Source organism: Xyrauchen texanus, chromosome 32 (genome assembly GCF_025860055.1).
Source record: "Xyrauchen texanus isolate HMW12.3.18 chromosome 32, RBS_HiC_50CHRs, whole genome shotgun sequence".
NCBI lineage: Eukaryota > Metazoa > Chordata > Actinopteri > Cypriniformes > Catostomidae > Xyrauchen > Xyrauchen texanus.
This window is the reverse complement of record NC_068307.1, coordinates 10726123-10749524: the sequence shown is the minus strand read 5'-3', so window position 1 is coordinate 10749524 and position 23402 is coordinate 10726123. Positions and strand designations below refer to the sequence as shown.

The following is a 23402-nucleotide window of genomic DNA, read 5'->3' as shown; positions in this document are numbered from 1 at the left end:
CAAGTTACAACTGCACAAGGGTCTCCAATTACCCACTCTTCTCGCTTTTCAGTCTTTCTCCCTTTAGCCTGCAACATCCGAGTGACTTCTCTTGACTCATCTGTATATGTGTATACATGTGTGTATTCATGTATAACTATGGACTGTGCATGTGTTTGGCAGTTACGCATGCCAGAGAGAATTAGGAGAGCAGCAGTTCTTTAGAGACCCATTCTGGCACCTCAGTTGACTTTTATAGTGGAGGAAAGATCTATCGGCCATAGAGCAAACAGAGAGGCTATTTGCTGAGGGCTAGACGTCCGGCGTGGGAGCCCTAATGGGGGCTTGATGGCAACACCATACCTTAACATGCTCGCTCTCTCTCTCTCTCTCTCTCTCTCTCTCTCTCTCTCTCACTTCCCATTTTGGCTGGGATACACAAGCTGGAAAGGGTTCAGTCGGCTTGGGAACAGCAGACATGCCTGCATGCACACCAGCAGACTGGAGTATAAGCTAAGATCATGTTGTGGTCTGGAGGGTCTTTAAAAAAAGACCACAGATTGGAAAGAAGTGAAGGGAAGGTAGAGATACAGAGGGAAGTTTTCCAAAAGTGCTGTAGCCCCCAGCTAAGGTTGGTCTTAATATTAATTATTTAATTTTCTAGTTAAAAGGCCTTGTAAAATGGTAATTTTAGAAAGTATACACTCTTTGTAAGTTGGGGTAAGGTTAGCGCTAGTAAACAATGATATAAATAACTTTACAGCTCAAATAATATGCAAGTTTCAACAGAAGATTTAACGCAAGTGCTTGTATAAAATAATAAGTTTCACATTTCTGCCTTTAAACCCTTTCAAAAATTGGCCTCATTAACTTCTATTGTAAGTGCCTCACTGTAACCTCGTTGAGGGATGAGTTGAAATAATATTTAGCAATAAATCAACATTATGCCACAAATGCTGTTGTACTGAACTCTGAATATTACTTTAAAGGAATAGTTCACCTTAAATAAAAATTCAATCATTTACTCACCCTCATGTTATTCCAAACCAGTATGACTCTCCTTCAGTCATAACTCTCATATCTTATTCACAATCCTGCATATTTAAACCTGGCTTGACATGCTTGTTTAGGACAAACAGTAGCATTTGGTATCATGTGTGGCAAGATTTTCAGAGAATAATTATAGAAATTGTAGTGCGTTCCTCACACAAAGCTATCAAATGGTTTCAGAACACTTTAGCCTTTTTCACGTTCTGCCCCCATTCATTTTATGGTATGAAAAAGAGTTACCTAGGCATTCCACGTAAGAAAGAAATTCATAGTGGTTTTTGAATGACATGATAGAGAATAAATGACAGAATATCAATTTTTGTGTGAACTTAAAATTTAAAGGGATAGTTCACCCAAATTTTTTTTTTATTCTCTTATAATTTACTAAACCTCATGCCATCCTAAATGTGTATGACTTTCTTTGTTCTGGTGAACACAAAGATTTTTAAAATAGTATTTCAGCTCTATAGGTCCTCAAAATGCAAGTGAATAGGTATCAAAAATTCTCCTAAACACATAAACACAGCATAAAAGTAATCCATATAACTCCAGTGGTTTAATCTATATATTCAGAAGTGATATGATAGGTGTGGGTGAGAAACAGATAAATATTTAAGTCAGTTTTTACCATAAGTTCTCCTCCCTTCCCAGATTTACACCAAGAATGCAAATCACCAAAAACAAAAGAAGAAACATGTGAAAGTGAAAGAGGAGTTATAGTAAAAAAGATGGATTACTTTTATTCTGCCTTTATGTCCTTTTGGAGCTTACATATCTTGGTACCCATAAACTTGAATTGTGAGGACCTAAAGAGCTGAAAAATTATTTTTAAAATCTTAGATTGTAGTACAGTACGTGTGTTCAGCAGAAGAAAGTAATACACATATAGGATGGCATGAGGTTGAGTAAATGAGATCATTTCTATTTTTGGGTGAACCATCCCTTTAATGGCCCTTGAGGAGAGGTGAGATATGGTCTCGATATATCAGTGATAAACCACAGATAAAAAAAGAACTGAATGACTTCAGTTGAAACAATGCAGCATTGCCCAAAACAATGAACTTTCCAGACAACGCTTTGCTAAGTGACAACACTCACTGGTTGAGAAAAGCAAACAGGTATCTCATGATAACCAGGGTGTTGCTGGGTAGAGACAGCAGGACTTTACGGATGTGGACAGCTCTGTCTTGGAGGTTTTCCATGGCTGGAAATAAAAACAACATTACCAAGAAATGAGTTCATTTAGGACAAAAACTCCTCCATTGTCTCATATGGTAAGCCTGGTTTGAAGTATGCACGTGAACCGTGGGTGTAGGAAATAAAGCGGACACTCACAGACACAGGCCATGAGGTCATGGAAAACTTCCTTTGGAAAGAGGGCATTCTCCAGGCCTCTGAAATAGAGCTTTAAGACTCCAGCGATTGAGTCCATTTCATGGTCGTTCTGGTCCCCAGCCAAGGGGTCCTCACCTGAGACACAAACAGAGAGATCATAATTCTCAGCATAAATGGAGAAGACAGTTACTGAGCCCTTTAATAATGCAGGGTGCTGTCTTGATTTGTAAATCAGATGACAGTCCAGACAGACTCACCTCTCTCAAAGGCGTTCTTAATGTCATTGACTTCCACCTGGGAGCCAGAGACTCTGAATATGCCCTCGTGATGGAGACCTGTACAGGCACACACATGACATTGTGAACATAGTGTACAGACAGAAAGTCTGAATAAAGAAAGATTCTCTTTGGTTTCTAAAGTATATGCGCTATATAGATATAATAGGCAGCTCACTATGTTTTTAAACGTAAGCTATTGGTGTAGTTTGAACATTGAAGCCAAATATTTTTCTGTACCATGCCCAGAGGTTAATGAGAGTGATAATGGAATAGGTAGAGAATAGAGATGGTAGAAAAATATAAAAAGAAAGCTATATTGAATATTTTGTTCATTTGGCTAGTCAGAAACTAGAGAGCAGCACAAAATAGAGCCTTAGGCATGGAAAGTAAAGGAAGAGAATTAGAAACAAGCAGACAAAGAGAAGGAAGGAGCTCACCATGCCGACTGATGAAGCGAATACAACTCTCCACCATCAGGGGAATGATTTGGCTGGACTCCTAAGAGAGGGAGAGAGGAGAAAATAGAAAGCATTAAATTAAGAAGAAAATATTATGGTCTGGTCAGGTGGTAGTAGATGTGGAGGGTGGTACTCCCTGGCAATTTTGCAGCAAACATTTTTGAAAAGGCTCTCTGTTTCTCTGTACAGGATTCACAAAATAATAATATATTTGTAAAGGGAAGCCAGGATTGGAATATAGGAGGGATGAAAATGCAGCCCAATTTGAGCCATGGGGGAATGAGGCAACGGTTGCTAGGTAACAGCGTCTTTCCATAGATCCCTTTTGTTTATTTAGGTGAACACGAAATGGCCAAGTGAAGCAGAATTTGGTAAACATATGGCCTGAACCTAACTATGTGGAGATCACGCTCACAAACACTGGTTAAGATGTGTGTTCCAGAGAATAATACATACACTCACATTATTATTAAAATGTCACTGAACAAACAATGCCAAAAACTGCATTACCTATTGTTTCTATTTAGCATTTTTCTAATTTAATAAAGAAATAAAAAATAATTGACATAATTTTCTGGAATTTACCAAGCTGCTTAAAGGCACAGTTAACTTCTGTCCCACTAGAGTTGTGATATAGTCAGTTAAAAGTTAAACAATCTGTCTGTAAACAATTGTTGGAAAAAGTGCTTGTGTCATGTACAAAAGTACATGGCCACATAAGTCGCGTTCTCCGGGAGAAACCCAGATGTGCAAAACACATCTTTCTCTATTCTCGTTTACATGACATTTTGCACCCTGTTTCTGGCCCTCTGTCTGAAATGCTCGGTTTTGCCATAAACTTCAAAGTAAACACCCACTGTTCTGATTGGCTAACATCATGCAGCCTCTCAAATTCCACCATATTTGAAACTCAATCAGAAGAGAATTAACAAGCTCCAAAACATTATATAACTAAATTTCAGGGTTTACTCATAACATGCATCCAACACATTGCATCTGAACATATTAAACTGTTCATCTCAAGCACGGCTTTTAACACTCACAACCCTGTCTACACCGGACGCGAGAGTCGCGTTGCGTCAAAAGCAATAGAACCCATTATACTGTAATCAATAATGCGGTCTACCATAGAAGTGTCCATTGCAGCAACAGTAAACAGATGTCCTGTTCCCTTTTGCGCTGCACACGATTGCACTACTACAGCCAAGTACACAAATAAACGGTTTAGAATGTTGTGTCAACACGCCCAGTGTAAACAGGGTGTCAGCACCAGAAAATATCAAACAGTCATGACATTTTAAATATTCAAGAATGGAACTGTTTATTACTGTTTTGCATCGGGACCAAGTGTTTAGAACTGCCCCATCCTGCAATAACAGTTCTTTTGCAAAGCTTGAATCGTTTTATGACTTTTTCACAAGCAATCCACGGTGATCGCCGAAACAAACATGCAATCCACGCTGAAATACATTTTTACATTACATTTTATGTATTTGGCAGACGCTTTTATCCAAAGCAACTTACAGAGCCCTTATTACAGGGACAATCCCCCCAGAGCAACCTGGAGTTAAGTGTCTTGCTCAAGGACACAAAGGTGGTGGCTGTGGGGATCGAACCAGCGACCTTCTGATTACCAGTTACAAGTTATGTGTTTTAGACCACCACACCAACACCACTCCTAAAAATACGTTGAAGACACATCCATATGATGCACATACATAGCCCAATGCGCGGTGTGGTGGGGCCAGAGTGTGATGATGTGAAGCATTGACATTTTGAATTATCGACGGTCATGAATGAATGTATCCCTAGTGACGTCGGGTAGTCGCTGAAGTACAGAAAGAGGCGTTTTTGCAGGCTTGGTTTCAATATATGCTTTTATTGTATTGTGGATTAAGTTTTGAATTCTGAAATAAACAGTATGTTTTATAGTAAAAAGACCTCTTATATGTCAAAATATCAAGGAAAATTAAATTTCTCATGACCCCTTTAAAGGTTTAGGTGGTAGAATGGGTACACTGAATTTATCTCACTGGCCAGTTTGCAATTTTAACCCAATGCAATGTGCTAAATAATTGCAGGGTGGCACTGCCAGGAAACTGACTACATGCAACTGTAAATATTCCCTAAAAGAGCTGTGATAAATGATGCGACAAATCATCAACACTTGTTGTGCCTCATGCACAAATATCTTTGATAGCCATGCATAGAAACAAACACACGTACATGTTCACAGAAAGAGATCACATCCAAATATAAACCCACCATACAAACACACAGGTGTCCCAGAGAGTGGTGTAATTACCTGTTTCCGCACAGTGGAGTTCCTCCGTCCGCTGATGGCCATGACAAATAGGGAAAGAGATTGGGAGAGAGAAAGAGAGAGAAAGCTCTGTCATTACAATTAATCATTTTCCCACAAACTGCTCTAATTTTCCCCCGCATTCAATCCACAAATTGCCTGTGGCCATTAGACCAGTTGAAATTACCCTCCAGAGAAGGGTCCTATTTTAAGACACTGGCGTTAAACACACACACGCACACGCACACCCACACGTGCATTTGTTTTGAGAGTGGTGGTTTTGTGACATTCTATGAACTCTTATTTGGAGGTCTGTTCCCATTTCCATTCTGAATAACATCTTAGAATAACTACCCCCAGCCTCAATAAATAAATCAGCAGATGCGAATAAAAAATTAATATGTCTAGACCAGATGTTTATCTATAAACTGCCCTCAAACATGTATATGTATGTTATATTAAGGCCTTGTGAGTAAATGGTTTGCGCCATATTTGTGTTAGTGGAGACTGTTTCCCAGGGCACCTACCTGGCAAGGCAGTAGTCAGTCTTTTGACCTGGAGAGGGAGAGATGCAGAAATGTTAGAGAGATAGAAGGGGAGGAAAAAAAAATCAGAAAAGAGAGAAGGGCACTTTTTTATTCATTTGTTATTATGTTTTTGAGGGTGCACCTGTGGCAGTTCTGGCTCACATGGTGCCCTAGGCAAGATACGACTTGATTATTGGGGGCAAAAAAAAAAAAAAAAACATTCTTTTTAAGATTATAAGACAGGATAGTCTAGTGGTCAAGTTATCGTCTAGCAATTTAATTACTGACTCTTAACCTGCCATCTCAGAGATGCACATGTGCTGTCTAGGAAACAATTTATTTTTCTTTTTAGAAGTTCAAAACTTAATTGGCTTAAAAATCCGAAGGGATTTGGATGGGGATGATGCTTTTGAAGAGAGATAACGTAAAAGGAAGGCTGGATGTTTGACAAAGCGGCCACAGCTGGAGAGTAAAGCAGCGTGGTTTCCTCTGGGAGTAAAACCCCCTTTCCTATCCTTGTCTTTAATGTTACAGAGGATTTTGAAACCTTTACAAGCTGCCTTCATTAAACATGAAAATGGCCCTTAAACACTAACTAAAATGATAACTAAATATCCTGAAAAATATAATTCTGAAATGAAACCAGACAACACTGTGACAACAAAAACAAAACTAGCAGTCACGGAGTGAAAACAAATGAGAATGTAACTTAATTAAATGGGAAATGTGAAAATAAAACTGATACTAAATTAATATTTTAAAACTGTAATAACCCCGCAGCTCACACACACACAACTAACTGCAGCGCAAGCCAAACATGCAACAGACATCAAAGAGCTAATCATGAAAACCACTTTATTTCTCTCAATCTTCCTCTGCCTTCTGTTTGAGCAGGAATATTCAGTCAGCTTATTCAATAACAGAAGCTGGGCCCTGAACACACTGCATCCAGCACCATTTCACACTGCAGGCCTGATTTGCGAAGGCGTTTTGACATTAAAATCAGTTTTCATTGGACAAAATTAATAAGAAAATGGATGCAACTGAATCATCCGTAGTAGTCAAACGAACAGTATGTCGTTAAAATGTCTGTAAAAGAATTCATCATCTGGAAGAATTGTGTTGTAAGTGTATTATTTGTGTCCGAACATCAGATACACATCTTAAAGAGCAACATGCAGGTTGGACACCCCTATATAGCATAGTGTATGTTGATTATAAAACAACTAGATTTTCTGAACTGGAGTAATATATATTTAGCCATTAACGATATTTTGAGATAAATTGTGATAAAATAACTTCCGCGTCTATAAAGCACTAACCGGAAGTGACGATGGGCGAGGGAGTCTGGTCAAGTTCAAGCTCAGGTACAATGGATGCGAATGAAGAAACCGGAGTTCTCCGGTGTGGACGAACATGCCTATGATGGCCCACAGGCCTATAATTATGAGCAAATTAAGAGTTAAAATAATTAAAAGTAAGACTTACTCTGCTAAGTCCTCGTTTTCGTTGCACAGAATGTCTGCTAACGTTAGCACTTTGTCCTCCAGCCCGCGCCAAAATCCGGTGTACACTTTGACGGTGGACTTGATTCCATCGAGTGCACTGAGGGAACAGCATCAGTAATCAGCCTCACGTGGTACTTACTCCGAAATCCCATCCGAGACTCCAACAAATCTCCAAGTCGATAATTCTCCGCAGTGAAATGTGCGCCACAAACGACCGAGTGTGTGGTAACAGACGCGGCAGTGAAGTCTGCTCTCTTCACCTGCACAAAACGCACTCAAGACCGAAAAGCCTTGTTTTTTCTAGAAGGAAAATGATGGACACGATGTCCTGACAGGCTGGAATTCGTGCAACCAGCACAAACACAATAATTTACCATTATGGCTTCTCTAAAACTTTCTGTACTGCTCTAACTACATCAACACCCACAATGAGAGCTGACCGCGAGCTCTTTTGTTTGCCTCGCCCTACGTCATATGACGCGTTGATAGCGGGAAAGGCGTATTCCAGAGCCTAGCACATTTTCATCAAAATCTCTACATCAAATGAGATTTCATTAGTAATTTCTACATATGTGTTTTTAAAAGACCTCTGCAGACAATATAAAGTATTAATTCAGTTATAAATTCAACCTGCATGTTGCTCTTTAAGTGTTTTTCAAATCCAAATAGGTGGATTTGCATACAATCTAAATAATTCACTATGTTTACATCAGAAAGCTTCTCATTGCTTGAAAGTGGCATTCCAGTTTACATGCACTGTATAAGCGGTGTACTCTTTACTCCCGTATATTTGCGGCTCTGTCAGTTAGCAGCTTTCTCCACACCAACGTAATTTCCCCACGACAATTGTGTTGCTTTACTTTCCAGATATTCCAGAGTTGTTGCAGCATTCGTTTCCATAACTTTCTATCGTGACCTGCAGCAGAATTATGCTGCAATTGTGGGGTTTCCCTCTTATGTAAAACTCTGGGATTCCTCCAACGCACGTTTGCATATATACGCTAAAGTGAGGGACAGTCGATATTTTACATTGGTGTGTCTATAAATGGGAATAGTTTATAGTGCGTGTGCTTTTCGCACTGCGCTCCCAGAATTGTTAAAAAAAAAAATCTGCTGCGTTGACTTGTTGTTGGGCGCCATCGCTTTCTGCAAATACACTGGAATAAGCGGTTTTCTTAAGTGATAGCGGATTGCTATTCTAATATGTTTTAGAGATATATTTCAGATGAGCAAACAACTAGATGCAATTTGAAACATTTTCTAATAATTTTTAGTAGAGTCCTCTAAACCACAAAAAACGAGTAATCGATTTCTTGTAAATTAAAATGTAACACAAAGACACAAACGTAAAATGTATATTTTGTTTTATTCACAAACATTACCAAGAACGGTTTCAAAATAAGATAACTTTACCAAATTATGCTTTTCTTTAGGGTGGGAAACATTAAATGAACAATACTTATGAATAAAAATTTAATAATAAAACGTAAAAAAGCAGTAAAAAACATTTTCACTCAACCTGAGCTTACATAGAAACCAAAACTACCGGCATTAGGGTAATGCATTTACTGTATATAAACTCTGAATCTACTGTCTAATTGCCATCACATTTTTTAGCATTTCACATGTTAAGATTCAGAAAAACAAGTGGAGAAATTTGGCTTTTTATCAAATGTACTCTGTTGGTTCTGAGACTTAAATAGATGCAAGAATGTTCAGTCTGAACAGCCCATAATCCATTCAAGTTGGACAAGAAAAATAATGTACACAAAATTTTAACTTAAGGCACCGTACTGTACTACAAATGAAACGTGTCACTATGGATATGTGCTCATCTTCCTAGACTTTCGTTATCCCCTGATGAAGTAATCAAAACCATTACTCTGTCATCGGATCCAGCTCACTCATAATTATTGCCTTCATAATCATCTGTGATATCAGTCAGATTCTCTCAAATTCACTTCCTGTTCACTAATGGTTAGAGTCCAAACTGACTGAAGGTCCAATCTGGTTGTTTAGTTTATTCTGGAGGGATGAGTGTGACACACACAGTCCAGGAAATCTCTGTTAAACACACACACGCATGCACACACGCACACACACATATATATCTCCTGATTACATTCTGTCCTGTAGTAGTCCGTGCAAAGCATATGAACTTTGACCTCCACCATCCAGGCCTGCCAATAAGTGAGTGGATAAGATTGTGGTAGGGCATAGAAGACAGCAGCACAAGACTACCCTTTGCTATTAAATCTTTGTTCTGATGACCAAAGACTGATGACATCAGTACCATCCACAAACACACACCCCCACGGGCGTGCATACACACACACACATACACACAGTCTATTCAGTCCCTTCTCTGCCTGACACTGCCCTCATACGCACACATACATACATACAAACATTAACCACACTTTAACCTGAAATAGAACAAAATACTGTATTTTTAGAATTAATTTAACTTTGTTACTTTCTTTATTAATCATTTATACCTTTTTGGCTTCATCAGATTTAGCTAACTTCTTGGGAAAATGTTGTACCCAAAGTACAGCTAAGATACTTTTGGTATTTTATAATAACAAAAACATTTTTTTGGTGAATACTTTCTTCCAATTGAGGATTTCTTTGGATATCCTCAAAGGAATATTTTGTCAAATTAAATGAATGGTTTGTGACAATTCAGTCCTCAAACTACAGCTAAAGGAACGCACATGCAAGAGTCACACCAGAATAAGATAACTCACTTTCTCCCAGAGTCTTCTGAATCAGGTCATGTTTAGCCTGTAGTTTAGTGATGAGGTTCCTGCCTTCAAGAAACTCCTTCAGTTTCTGAAACAGAGAATATAACACGAGTTAACACTAAAGTATAACTGCTAGATCATCTCACAAACGTATGAATAAACACGGCAAAGCATTTCACTTAGGTGACTATTAAGTGAACCCAACAATCAATCTTTGTTCCTGTTCTCCACCCTGGCAAAAAATCATTTCTCCACCCCTTCCAATTTGCTGTGTAGTCTTGAGACTATATATCTTGTTGGCGTAAACATACATTTCTGATCCACTGGAGCACAGGGCAGCCCTGGATCTATGTGCTCTAATAGCTTCTAGCACTTTAGGGACAAGAACCCTGACCTGATGGAAACCTGAAAGCAGAGAGACAGATAGAGGGACAGGGAGATGGATGGAGAAAAACCTGAACCGCAGAGGAACAGGTCTGACAGATGCTTACAACAATATCTATCATATATCACAGCTATAACGGCATAACAGTAATGGAGACTCTAGAAGGAGGACCAAGACACAGAGCCATGCACTAGTGCTTTTGGCACAGAAAGAGACTACCAAAAAGTAAAAGCACATTGAGAGCTAAACAAAAAAGAGAAATGGGATGGTGGAGGAATGCAGAAGGTTTGATTATCTGATGTATAGGAGATGTGCTAAAACAGCCTGCACAACGTCAAATGATAAAAACAAAACCTCCTACAGCTAATCGATGGAGTCCTGTGCTTTCATTGATCGCCTGTGGCCAGAGTAAATGAAAATTCATCTTCATGCAATCCTACAGCATATAAGAACTGTTATCTAACCCTAGTGTGTTTAAAACACAAAATAAACAATTTTATTTAATTATTATTATTTTTTATTACAAATACGTAACTAGATTTAGATATTTTCGAAAGAAAACGTGACTAGTATTAGCCAATACAAAACTTGACGCCATGATGAAGTGGTTTCTGGGTGGTTCTTACAGCATTGCTATGTGGTTGCTAGGCTAGTTGTTAGCTGGTTGTTTACTGTCCAAAGTCAGAAGAGCCCACCCCCAAGTCTCTATGATAATTTATTCCCTATACATGGCTTGTGTCCCTCCTTCAGGGCTTGCATTTGTGAGTGAAACATTTTTTTTGCAACTAAAGTGGAGATTTCTCACTCTCACATGGCCGCAAAATCTCTCGCACGCACATATACGCAAATGCAGAATCGAGGGAGAGTGAAGCAACATAGCCATTTCTTGCTTGTTTGTATCTGTCAAAATGACGGACAGTGTTTTAAATTATGATGGATTAACCGATATCTTTAAAGCACAGCCCTCATGCACAAATGTATGGGATTTTTTCCACACTTACTTTACATGCGGCTGACAAAAATTGTAAGATCAATAGCTTAAGAAAAGAATAGAACTCTATTCAATACACAACATGATCTGAGGTATCATTCATGCCTGCAGTATAATACATCAACTCAACCCAAAGCATAAGCAATCATCAGTGCATCAGTGCCTGCCCACTTTTTCAACCATCTTGGTTTCTGAAGTATATTTTCAAAATGGATTTCCTTCAAAAGAATTTTAAGCCATGGACCAAACCAGCCAGTTCAGAAGTTAATCATAACGTTACAAACTATGATTTGAAGCAGAAAAGTATTTGAAATTGAGACCAAAAGACAAAGGTACAAGACTGCGTACATAATGTCTTCAATTAGGGAATGAACTACAATCCCATGAAGCATTGCAAATTAAGTAATCAAATTAAAAACAATGGAAAAATATTAAACTATTGATTTAAAGTTGTTGATTATAAGTATAAAATCAATATACTATACTGTATGTTTATTGCAAAATATTTAGATATACTGTATACATACATACATGTATATATATATTAATCTCAAAGTAGTTTGAAATTGTAGGGAGACTCGGAACGACTGCACCATTCATATTGCGTTCTGTATGCTGGGCTCTTTCAATGATTGATTTTTTTTTGCCTTCAGGATCATCGGCAGTGTAGTTCATCTCTAAAATTTCCTCTATAAAACTTGTTTATTTATTTTTTATGAAGTTGAAATTATACAGATTGACTAATTCAGCAGAAGCATATACAGTTGAAGTCAGAAGTTTAAATACACCATAGCCAAATCCATTTAAACTCAGTTTTTCACAATTCCTGACATTTAATCATAGAAAAAAATCCCTGTCTTAGGTCAATTAGGATTACTAATTTATTTTAAGTCAGAATAATTGTAGAGATAACTTTTTATTTCAGCTTTTATTTCTTTCATCACATTCCCAGTGGGTCAGAAATGTACATACACTTTAAGTATTTGGTAGCATTGCCTTTACATTTTTAACTTGGGTCAAACATTTGGGTAGCCTTCCACAAATTTCTCACAATAAGTTGCTGGAATTTTGGCCCATTCCTACAGACAGCACTGGTGTAACAGAGTCAGGTTTGTAGGCCTCCTTGCTCGCACACGCTTTTTCAGTTCTAGCCACAAATGTTCTATCGGACTGAGGTCAGGACATTGTGATGGCCACTCCAATACCTTGACTTTGTTGTCCTTAAGCCATTTTGCCACAACTTTGGAGATATGCTTGGGGTCATTCGCTATTTGGAAGACCTATTTGTCAATGAGCTTAAACTTCATGGCTGATGTCTTGAGATGTTGCTTCAATATATCCACAAAATTTTCCTTCCCCAAAATACCATCTATTTTGTGAAGTGCACCAGTCACTCTTGCAGCAAAACACACCCACAACATGAAGCTGCCACCCCCTTGCTTCATGTTTGGGATGGTGTTCTTCAGCTTGCAAGCCTCACTCTTTTTCCTCCAAACATAACAATGGTTATTATGGCAAAAAAAGTTTTTACATCTTTGTCCCCATGTGCACTTGCCAACTGTAGTCTTTTGGAGCATTAGCTTCATCCTCACTGAGCAGCCTTTCAGGATATGTCGATATAGGACTAATTTTTCTGTGGATATAGATACTTGTCTACCTGTTTCCTCCAGCATCTTCACAAGGTCCTTTGCTGTTGTTCTGGGATTGATTTGCACTTTTTGAACCAAACTACGTTCATCTCTAGGAGACAGAATGCGTCTCCTTCATGAGCGGTATGATGGCTGCGTGGTCCCATGGTGTTTATACTAGCGTGCTATTGTTTGTAATTTGCTCCCAAGGATGAAACAGACTTGTGGAGGTCCACAATTTTGTTTCTGATGTCTTGGCAGATTTTATTTGATTTTCCCATGATGTCAAGCAAAAAGGCACTGAGTTTGAAGGTAGGCCTTAAAATACATCCACAGGCACACCTCCAATTCAGTACATCTCCTATAAGAAGCTAATTGTCTAAAGGCTTGATATACTTTTCTGGAATTTTCCAAGTTGCTTAAAGGCAAATTTAACTTAGTATGTGTAAACTTCTGATCCACTGGAATGGTGACATAGTCAATTAAAAGTGAAACAATCTGTCAATAAACAATTGTTGGAAAAATTACTTGTGTCACACACTTGCCAAAACTATTGTTTGCTGATATTAAATCTGTGGAGTGGTTAAAAAATGAGTTTTTATGACTTCAAACTAAGTGTATGTAAACTTCTTTAACTGACTTTAACTGTACCATCGATAAACAACCTTGTAGCTCATAGTAGGCCTGCCTTAAAGGTTTATACGGTTTTTTTGATAATCAATTCCCCTATGTAAAAAATTTATGGGATTTTCACTTACGGAACCAAACTGTTGCGCTCTATAGTCTCTAGGTATACTTCCATTTTGACGTGAATGCTCAGCATATGCGTACAGCTGAACATGAGCCTGTCAAAGTATACTAGTAAGTACATGCATGCTACGACCAAAATGAGATATTGGACTATTTCTCTTCAGGAGTTTAGACCCATAGAAATGTCTTTAATTTCCTTCAGACTCAAGTTATACAAATGCAGGTATCTCCTGACCTCCTCACACACATGCTCTTGATGTGCACATTCTCTGTTGTTGTCTTTACCTTCGTCTCCTGTTGTTTAGCGATGATTAAATCTTCTAGCGCTTCTTTATGACAGCACTGGTTCAAATGTGAATGTTGCCAACTTGTGGACTCACTAATTAGTGCAAATAATTCCAAGCATTAAAAGACGCACGGTTAGAAAAATCGGGCTGCACGTGCTCAGTGCTCGTGCCCTCTGCTCATGACGAAATTTGCTGAACTGTATTCGGACACTCATCGATCACATCTAACCGAACTATACTTTGTGTTTAATAGTGATGCTTTCCTTGACAAACATCACTACAAGCAGAGAATATATAGTAAAAGGTTTTAGACATCTGATTGGAGTACAAATTTCTCTGTATTGTTGTGTTGAGAATTACAATATGTTACACTGATTCAGTCGACAACAAACAAGGACAGATCAATGAACAGCAGTCATTTGTGGCAGTCCTGCAATCTCCTCTAACTTCCATCTTCTCAAGCTAATGTTTCTTAAAAGGCTTTGATAGTGAATCAACCATATACTTTTCCAACTCTCTGACCCATGTTAAAGGGATATTTCAAACAAAAATAAATATGTGCCATCATTGTTTAGGTGAACTATCCCTTTAACTGATGTATCTTCATCTCAATTACCGTGAAGTAGAACTGTTCAGTCTCCTGCTGGTTGGCTCGTCTCTTGGCCAGACTGGGTTTGCTCATGTAAGATTCAGAAATAGTGGACTTAACCGACTCCATTGAGTTACTGTGGTGGAAGCAATCTGTCACATCAAAGTCCTCAATGGTCACCATATCCTGGATGGTCTGTAGAGTGGCCTCCATAGTCTTCTTCACCTGGAGGAAGGCAACAGATGGACAGAGCATGACTAATTACGGTCCCAACATACTGGCAATATTGGAACAAATACACTTGTTGGATGGTGATGGTTTAAATGGGATATATAATGGAAAAAAGGATTTACCTCTTTTTCTATTAAAAGAGATCTATTTACTATGTTTGCATAATCTTAACTATCACTAAGCACTTTTTAAGGAACACCTGTACACCTACTTATTCATGCAATTACATTATCTAATCAGCCAATCATGTGGCAGCACTGCAATGAATAAAATCATGCAGATACATGTCAGGAGCTTCAGTTAATGTTCACATCAACCATCAGAATGGTTATGATAAATACTAGAAAAGTGTATAATTTGGATACCAGAGAGATAAGCTACTTAATCACTTAAAAAATTCATGTGCAAGCACAGGTGAAATCTGCTGACTTGTTTTCATATTTTCAATACTGATTCTGGGCAAAATCTGCAAAATCCTGTGTATAATTTTACTAAGGACCTGTGATTCAATTCTGCAGAAATCTGTGTAGCTTGTCTTTGTATTGATTTGAAACAATGTGTGTGTGCAGACATAACACTAATGTTAATTAGGAAAAAGTGAATTTTGACAGATGAGTTTTAATATGAGACAATTACAGTATATATACACAGAGACAGAATGTGTAAACAATTGTAGAAGAGATTTTTGCTTATGAATCCCAATGTGAGTGTGAGAGGTGTAGAGTATACATGGGTATGTGTATTTGTATGCAGCTATGTACAGTATGTGTTTGTTTAATAGTGCCTCTAGTTTTGTAACAGCATTTAGTCAAGTAGGTTTGCTATTGTATGTGTGATCATCACCTCTTCATTCTCTATCTTCAGTGTGGACAAGCGGGACTGTAACTGCTGGCATCTCTGGATCATCTCTATCTGCAAAGGCTGCTGGGCACACATGTTTCCAAACTGAGAAAAACAAAGATAGAAAAGCGCTTGAGATTTTCAACAATTCAAAAGGAATGAAGGAGAACTGAAGCAAAACCATCTCAAGCAGTGATCACAAACCTGATCCATGTGCTCCAGCTAAATGATAAAACTGAGATACACAGAGGGGAAGCAAAGAGTAACCCAAACTAGCCTCTATCTGCCCTATCTGTCTCTCTCGCTCTCTCTCTTTCACACACTCACTCACTCTCTGTCTTGCCCCTAACAGCTGAGGAACATCTGGCCGCTGTGGTCCACCCTTTCCCTGAGGGCTGAACACACAGCAGGGCACATATGCAAAGGAGAAAACCAGCTGCTCTGTTAATCAAACACACACACACACACACACACACACACACGCACACACACACGCACACGCACACGCACGCACGCACACGCACACTTCTGAAGCACCCAAAGGAAAAAACAAATTGCAAAAAAAAAAAACTTTTGCACCACATAACAAAAAACTATATGAAAGCTGTAGCAAAAAAAAAAAAAAACAGAAAATAAATAAATAAATAACAAAACAAAGTAAACTACAGCACAACAAACAAACCTACAGCACTAAAATTGCAGCACAAAAGCAAAACTGCAGCACACAATATTTTTTATTTTTATCACCACTTTTCACTCCAATAATATTTATTAATATATAATATAATATAATATATATATATATATATATATATATATATATATATATATATATATATATATATATATATATATATATAATTATTATTATTTTTCCTCTGTTAAAATATGTTCTCTTATCTCAGTTTAATATGCAGAGACAACAATAAATAGGCCAATTCTAGGTTAATTCTGATGGAAAATGAAACACTGTGGTGCTATAGACAAATTGCTGTTTGTCTGAGCATCCCAAACTCCCCAACACAGCAACATTGGCTCAACCCGTGGCCTGAGTTTGGTTGGTCTGACAGAATAAATGATGGAACACTTATGCAAGAAAAAGATGGATAATCAGTTTTACAATGACTGGATAATCTCATGACAACTTCAATTTACAGGATTTAGGTAACAGATGTCTCTCAACAGGCATGCCTGTGTAACAATCTGATTGAGAATCGCTTCATTCCTCTTGAGGTGCCTGGGTTTGTTAGGACATGCAAGACTCCCATATAATACCAGAGAGACAATGCAGATCATTGTGTAACAGTAATAACTGCCATTTAGTTAGGATGAATTCTTGATGTTATTAAAATGCTTGATGTACTGCATTCAAAAGTATTTAAATTTTTGGAAACAGTACAGCATCACTGGCTTGCTTAAGAATGTCTGTATGTCAGTTGTTGGGTTATGCAAATACAATTTACGAAGAGATGTGCATAAACTACGATTAAAACACATTTAGGCCTACCAAATAAATTCCTTGATGCACATCAATATTCATGTGACTTTAACTAAACTATTCATAAGCCTGTCATCAAAATGACTGGCTAATATTTCCTCCAAGAACATAAGGCATCTGCTGCCAACTGCTACCAAACATTACGTTTTATTACATTTAATAAAAGAGCCACAGAGGCTACCCCAGCAGCCGCAGCTTTTGATTTCCATTTCTGGTGGTAATTTCCCCGGAATTTCGGAATTTCATTCTCGCAAATTGTTTTGCTGATATTCAGATTTTTTGCCTAACTACAATTCGCAACTTGGATGAAACCTGACAAATGTTTACCAGTATTTTGACTTGGCTGTTGGTACAGTATATTGCTTAAGGCTTAAAAAATAATTACCACATCCTAGCATATCCATTATGCTAATGCTATGTCATAAGCAATCATAACAATCATATACTGACCATATCACCCATGTGAGACTGAAAGTCGAATCGCATCGGAGGGCAGAAGACATTGTTATAGGTCTCCATGAGCCTTTGTTTGTCTGCGTTGGCCTCCAGGTTCTCTGCAGCATTCTCGATGGTCTCCAGACCACTGTGCTTGGAAGTCTCAACGTTAAACTCGGCCGAGAGGTAGGTACGCAGTGCACGGTTCAGGCTGGCATGGTAGCCCAGGTCACAGCACTAAGAGAGGGGAATAAAAAGAGAATTTGTTTGGTATTTTTGGTTGTTGAGTCAAGAATTGAAATGCGTTCCAAATAAATGCAAGATGTTATGCTATATGTAGAGTTTTTACTGAAGGTATGACGATCTTTAAATCTCCAATCAGGAGACAACATAAAAAATGTTTTGCACACACAACATACAATGGGGTCCAAAAGTTTGGGAACACATTGAACATCTGGGATTTAAAATATAATTTAAATCTGGGAATAAATTAAATGTTGTAAAACAAAGAAATTCTATGACATAAGATAAAGATATTTTGCACTATTTCTTGGTGACTAAGACTAATAAACAAATTTGTGACATTGACAATAATCATTTAAAAAGGTCAGATTTCCTTGCTTCATTTGAAGCCCAAAAGATGCTCTTTGGAACATTCTCAAATTATGCTAGAATAACACGGATCATCAGGTTTTGTAAAAACCATGCTATGCCAGAAGTCCATGCCAGTTCATGCCAAGAGGGACATACTAAATGCCAAGAAATAAAATGCTAAACATGTAATTTGAAAAATGCAAAATAGGAGCATTTCAAGTTTTAAATCCCACCGTACCTGATTATGTATTGTTTTTGTAGAACTCAAGCTGAAACCAACATATTATTTGTGAAAACAGTGCTGTCCAATCAAAACACAGACCATCTCTGAATTTCCACAGGGAGGTAACTTGGCCAGGCCCTTTATTCCCCCTGCACACTGAGAAACCAACTCACCATTTTTTTTCTATTAACCCTTATTATAGTTTGACAGTTTCATTTCCACACTCTGATAGCATAAAATAAAAGACTGCCCAGAGTAAATCCATCACTCTTATTCACATCTCCTTACTCAGAAAAGGTCTCTGTTCAAGAAGTATGTGGACCCCAGTGTGCAGAAAATGAGGGTAATATGAAGAGGAGATTTGACCACTTTGTGGCTGCCCTGCTACAAAAAGTGTGATTCTGATAGAATGGGACAAGTGGGCCCTCTTGCGGAGCTCACCCAGGGGACTTGCTGCAGGTCTACCTGCTGGGTCAGACTTGAATAAGCCTGATGAGGCAGTACGCTGTCAAACTGTCACAGGGTATTACTACAAAGTGAGATAACTCACACTTTCTATGCAGAAACATTCAGGACAATTTTTTTTTTACCATTAATTTTCCTTGAGGCTCTCTTATAAATGTTAGTACAGGTTTGTGCACACAAAAAAACAGTCAGAATATAGTATTAAATGACAATTTTACACCTGTCTCCGGCCCTCTGTCTGAAACACTCCGACAGTTTTCTATGCTATCCCAATTAAGACTTGAAGATCCATGCCCACTTAGTTATGATTGACTAACATCTTTGAAGTGCAAATTCCCCCCACCAACACTCATGGAACTTTTTTTGAATGAATGAAAAAAGTACAAAATACAAGTGATTTACAAAATCCCCTGAAAGCAATCATTAATATCTATATGTTCCAATTTATGTGAAGCATGAAATCTAACTACTATAGTTGTCCTGACTGAAATAACAATCAAAAACGAAACAAAGTTGGAATACTTATATTTTCAGGCATACAAGATTTGGTGACAAAATAACTCTATATACTGTATAGCTGAGAACAGTGAAAATGGTCTAGACTAAAACCAGCTGCGAATGTCAAGGGTTAATAAATCTGTATCCAGCAGTGATGGACAGTCAACCCGGGTGCTCGCATCTGTAGTTGAATTAAATACAGGATAATGGCTGTCCCGTTCCCCCGGCAGAAATACCAGGATGTTCCGGCTAATGCAAGACAGATGAGACGGCAGCCACTAGCATGAACTACACCACTGTATTTCGTTGTAATCCGCGCTATTCTTTCTTCTTACATAATACAATTATTTCGATCGCACATTAATATTTCGTGTGCAATTTTGTATTTCTTTGGTAACTGTGTAAAACTGTGTAATCCTCTCTCTGTTGGAGTCCTGATCATGGTTTATTTTCTGACAAAAACGGCTGACTGTACGAATTCGTAGTTTTTGCAGAGTGGAAACAATAAATTCGGACTAGAGAGGAAGTTTTGAGTTCTGAAACTTACAGCAAGGTTTTTTTTGGACAATGACCTCTTGTATGTCACAAAATAAAGGAAAATTACATTCCTCATGACATTCTAAAAAGCTATTCAAACAGAATGTTATTTTGCATTGTCTGTGCTGTTTTTTTAGCCTAAACATGCACTAGATGGACGTCTTTGACCGTTACGCTACTTAATACCTCTTGTATGTGGTGGCTCAGTGGTTGAGGCTCAGGGTTACTGACCAGAAGGTCAGGGGTTCAAGCCCCAGCACCACCAAGATGCCACTGTTGGGCCCTTGAGCAAGGCACTTAACTCCAGGTTGCTCCGGGGGGGATTGTCCCTGTAATAAGTGCACTGTAAGTCGCTTTGGATAAAAGCATCTGCCAAATGCATAAATGTAAATGTAAATGTCAAAAAAATCAAGGAAAATTACATTCCTCATGTTTTTGCATTTGTCTGCCACGTTTTTAGGTGATATTTCAAGATTTAAGAACTTTAACTAACTGTTAAAAAAACTGCTTCTGTTCTATTAGTTGCAATACGTCTCACATTTTAATGCAAGGACACATTCGGTCTGAACGACTCCTAGAGCCCCAAACACACTAAGCTGTTTTCATTTGAAAACTCTGTTCTTAGTTTCCTTTGATTTCCAAAGTATGCGGTAATGGAATTAAAAATGTATTATTCACCCATTATTTGTATGTGCTGTGTAGTTTTGTACTAAATGTTGTATTTGTATGCGCACATTGTTAGCTTAGCAGCATGCTAACATCTTACTCTATTGAAAACAATAGCGAGCCGAGTCTCATGTGCGAAGCCTTATTTCTGCCTATCCACAGCTTACCAAATCAGTTACTTAAGAGGTTCCATGCCTATTAAGAAACTGCCTATGTAGACAAATTGTGCATTTCTATATATACTTATATTATCTTTTCACTTTTTTTAATTATTATCTCTGTCTTGGCAATAAAGCTAATTCTGATTCAGATTCTGAAAGGGCAGCTCACTAGGTTAGGAACCAGAGCTAAAGAGAGATTGTCAAATATATTCACAAACAGGCAGTTATAATAATATGATAAAGGTGGACTTACGTCTATGAGGTCAGACAGATCATGGATGTAGTATTTGAAGACGCAGCTGTTGGTGGCCTCCAGAGCCAGAAGGTACTCATTCCTGGCTTTGATAGCTTTCAGCTTGTTTTCAGTGTATTTCGCTTGCCTCTGAGAATAAAAAAAAAACCCAACAAGGATGGATGAGACAATAAGAACTCTGAATTAAACCTTTGAAATCAAACTCATGAGCTCACTGTGGATGGCACCTTGTTTGGATTCCACAAGCCCCTGTTATTCAGGGAATGTTATAGCTGGCACCACAAACACAAAAATTACAAATGTTCTTCTATAAATGGGCAGCCGGGTGACCTCAACCTCTCTCCGGTGGGTTCCACATAGAGGAGCTGCTGTTGGGCTTGTGGAAACAGAGATGGCCCTAGTGGAACAACCCAGTGATGATTCCATCAGTCATACTGTCAAATGGTGGTACTGGACAGAGATGGCAACCAGAGATCTCCACAAGAACAAAGACAAGGATTGACAACAGAAGCTGGACCAGACATGTTAATCCTTGACCTCTGGCCTTATGTCATCTAATTACATCATCTAAAGACATTCTCAACACAGTGTATGTTGACCTGATATATACATTTTTTAAACTGCTGATTATTGTTCAGAATATTTCCATTACCATACTGAGACATTGTATGAATTGTATGCCTGTAATCTAAGAAATACCACGTTACACCCACATACTAACAAGCACCCCAAAAATGAATGCACACTGTAATTTGTCATTGTGATAGACAAGTAGCCCATATAAGGGAAAGCATACATTCAGCTGGTCACGCAAAATTGCGAAGGGTTTTGTATCACCGTGAAGAGCTTTAGATTGTGATAATGACTGGCTGACTGTAAATTATACCACAGCTACTTACCAAATAAATGGACATAACATTTTGATGAGTTGCTGAATTATTAGATTATACAAGCAAAATAAGACCAATGAGAGTAATTAAAGTAATTTGAGAAACTGCTTGCTTGGGATGGTCAATTATACATTATAGTGGTCATTATATCGTCACAATCCTGTCTCTGAGCTCTTCAGACAGGTCCTTTGACCTCATGGCTTGGTTTTTACTAAAATATGCATTTTCAGCTATGAAACCTTATATAGACTGGTGTGTACCTTTCCAAATCATGTCCAATCAATTGAATTTGTCACAGGTGTACAATCAAAGTGCAGAAGCATCTCAAAGATCATCCAGAGAAATGGAATGCACCTGAACTCAATTTCAAGTGTCATAGCAAAGGGTCTGAATACTTATGTCAATGCGATATTTCAGTTTTTCTTTTTAATAAATGTGCAAAGTTATCAAAAATCAGTTTTTTTGCTTTGCCATTATGGGGTATGGAGTATAGATTAGTGTTTAAAAAAACAAAACAATTTAAAGCATTTTAGCATAAGGCTGTAACATAACTGCTAACATTGTATGAAAAAGAAAGGGTCTGAATACTGATATCACAGAATATTAAAGCATGGTTATTTTTAGCATGATTATTTAGCTGATTCTTTTTTTATTAAGTGATATATCCAAAATGTCACTATGGGAATCATCAACAGATCATTAAAGCTGTCCAGCTTAAGGTTTAGGACCCTCAAAACCATCTGGCCATGACGGCATGCTCTGTACCTCTCACCACCTCATTGCTCTCTGCTGCTCTCTATCTTTCTGCCACTCTCTCTCTCAGCTCCTACTCAATCACCTTTCTCATTTCTCTGAAATCTCTCTCCATCTGTTCATTCTTCTGCCCACGTTCACCTTTCCTCCACATATTCTGCCTCAACTGTCTAAGAAACTCTCCAGCTCTCTGATCCCTCATTGCATTAACTCTACTAACGCCATTCGTTCAGCTCTCATTACTCTTTCTTATTTGAACGAGAACCAGTATAAGGAGGAATAAATAAACCGATCATAGATAAATAAATAGGAAAAATCACAACACTCAAAATACTCACCTTTGAGTTACAGGAGCAAATACAGCGCAACATTGCCTTCCCCCCCACTTTTTTATCTGTCTTGGTTCTGGAAGTATTTTTCCCATTCACTTTCTCCATATGGATTTCTTAAAATCCTTCATGAAACCGTTTAAAGTCATGAACCAAACCAACCAGCTCAGAAATGAATAACAACATTAAAAACTTTGAATTGAATTGGACTTTTT

At 38.0% G+C, this 23402-nt stretch overlaps 1 protein-coding gene across 2 annotated transcripts in view; it reads right to left on the bottom strand.

Moving 5' to 3' along the window:
• LOC127625927 (SLIT-ROBO Rho GTPase-activating protein 2) overlaps positions 1-23402 on the bottom strand; it is a 147991-nt gene that overhangs the window by 21420 nt on the left and 103169 nt on the right. For both annotated transcript variants that reach the window (XM_052101403.1, XM_052101404.1), the window contains exons 7-17: positions 21216-21344; positions 17834-18055; positions 15889-15990; positions 14842-15039; positions 10188-10272; positions 5930-5957; positions 5406-5436; positions 3080-3140; positions 2622-2699; positions 2365-2499; positions 2128-2233 (exon numbers count right to left, since the gene is read on the bottom strand). In XM_052101403.1, coding sequence (XP_051957363.1) covers positions 2128-2233; positions 2365-2499; positions 2622-2699; positions 3080-3140; positions 5406-5436; positions 5930-5957; positions 10188-10272; positions 14842-15039; positions 15889-15990; positions 17834-18055; positions 21216-21344 — 1175 coding nt within the window. The remainder of the gene's footprint in view (positions 1-2127; positions 2234-2364; positions 2500-2621; positions 2700-3079; positions 3141-5405; positions 5437-5929; positions 5958-10187; positions 10273-14841; positions 15040-15888; positions 15991-17833; positions 18056-21215; positions 21345-23402) is intronic.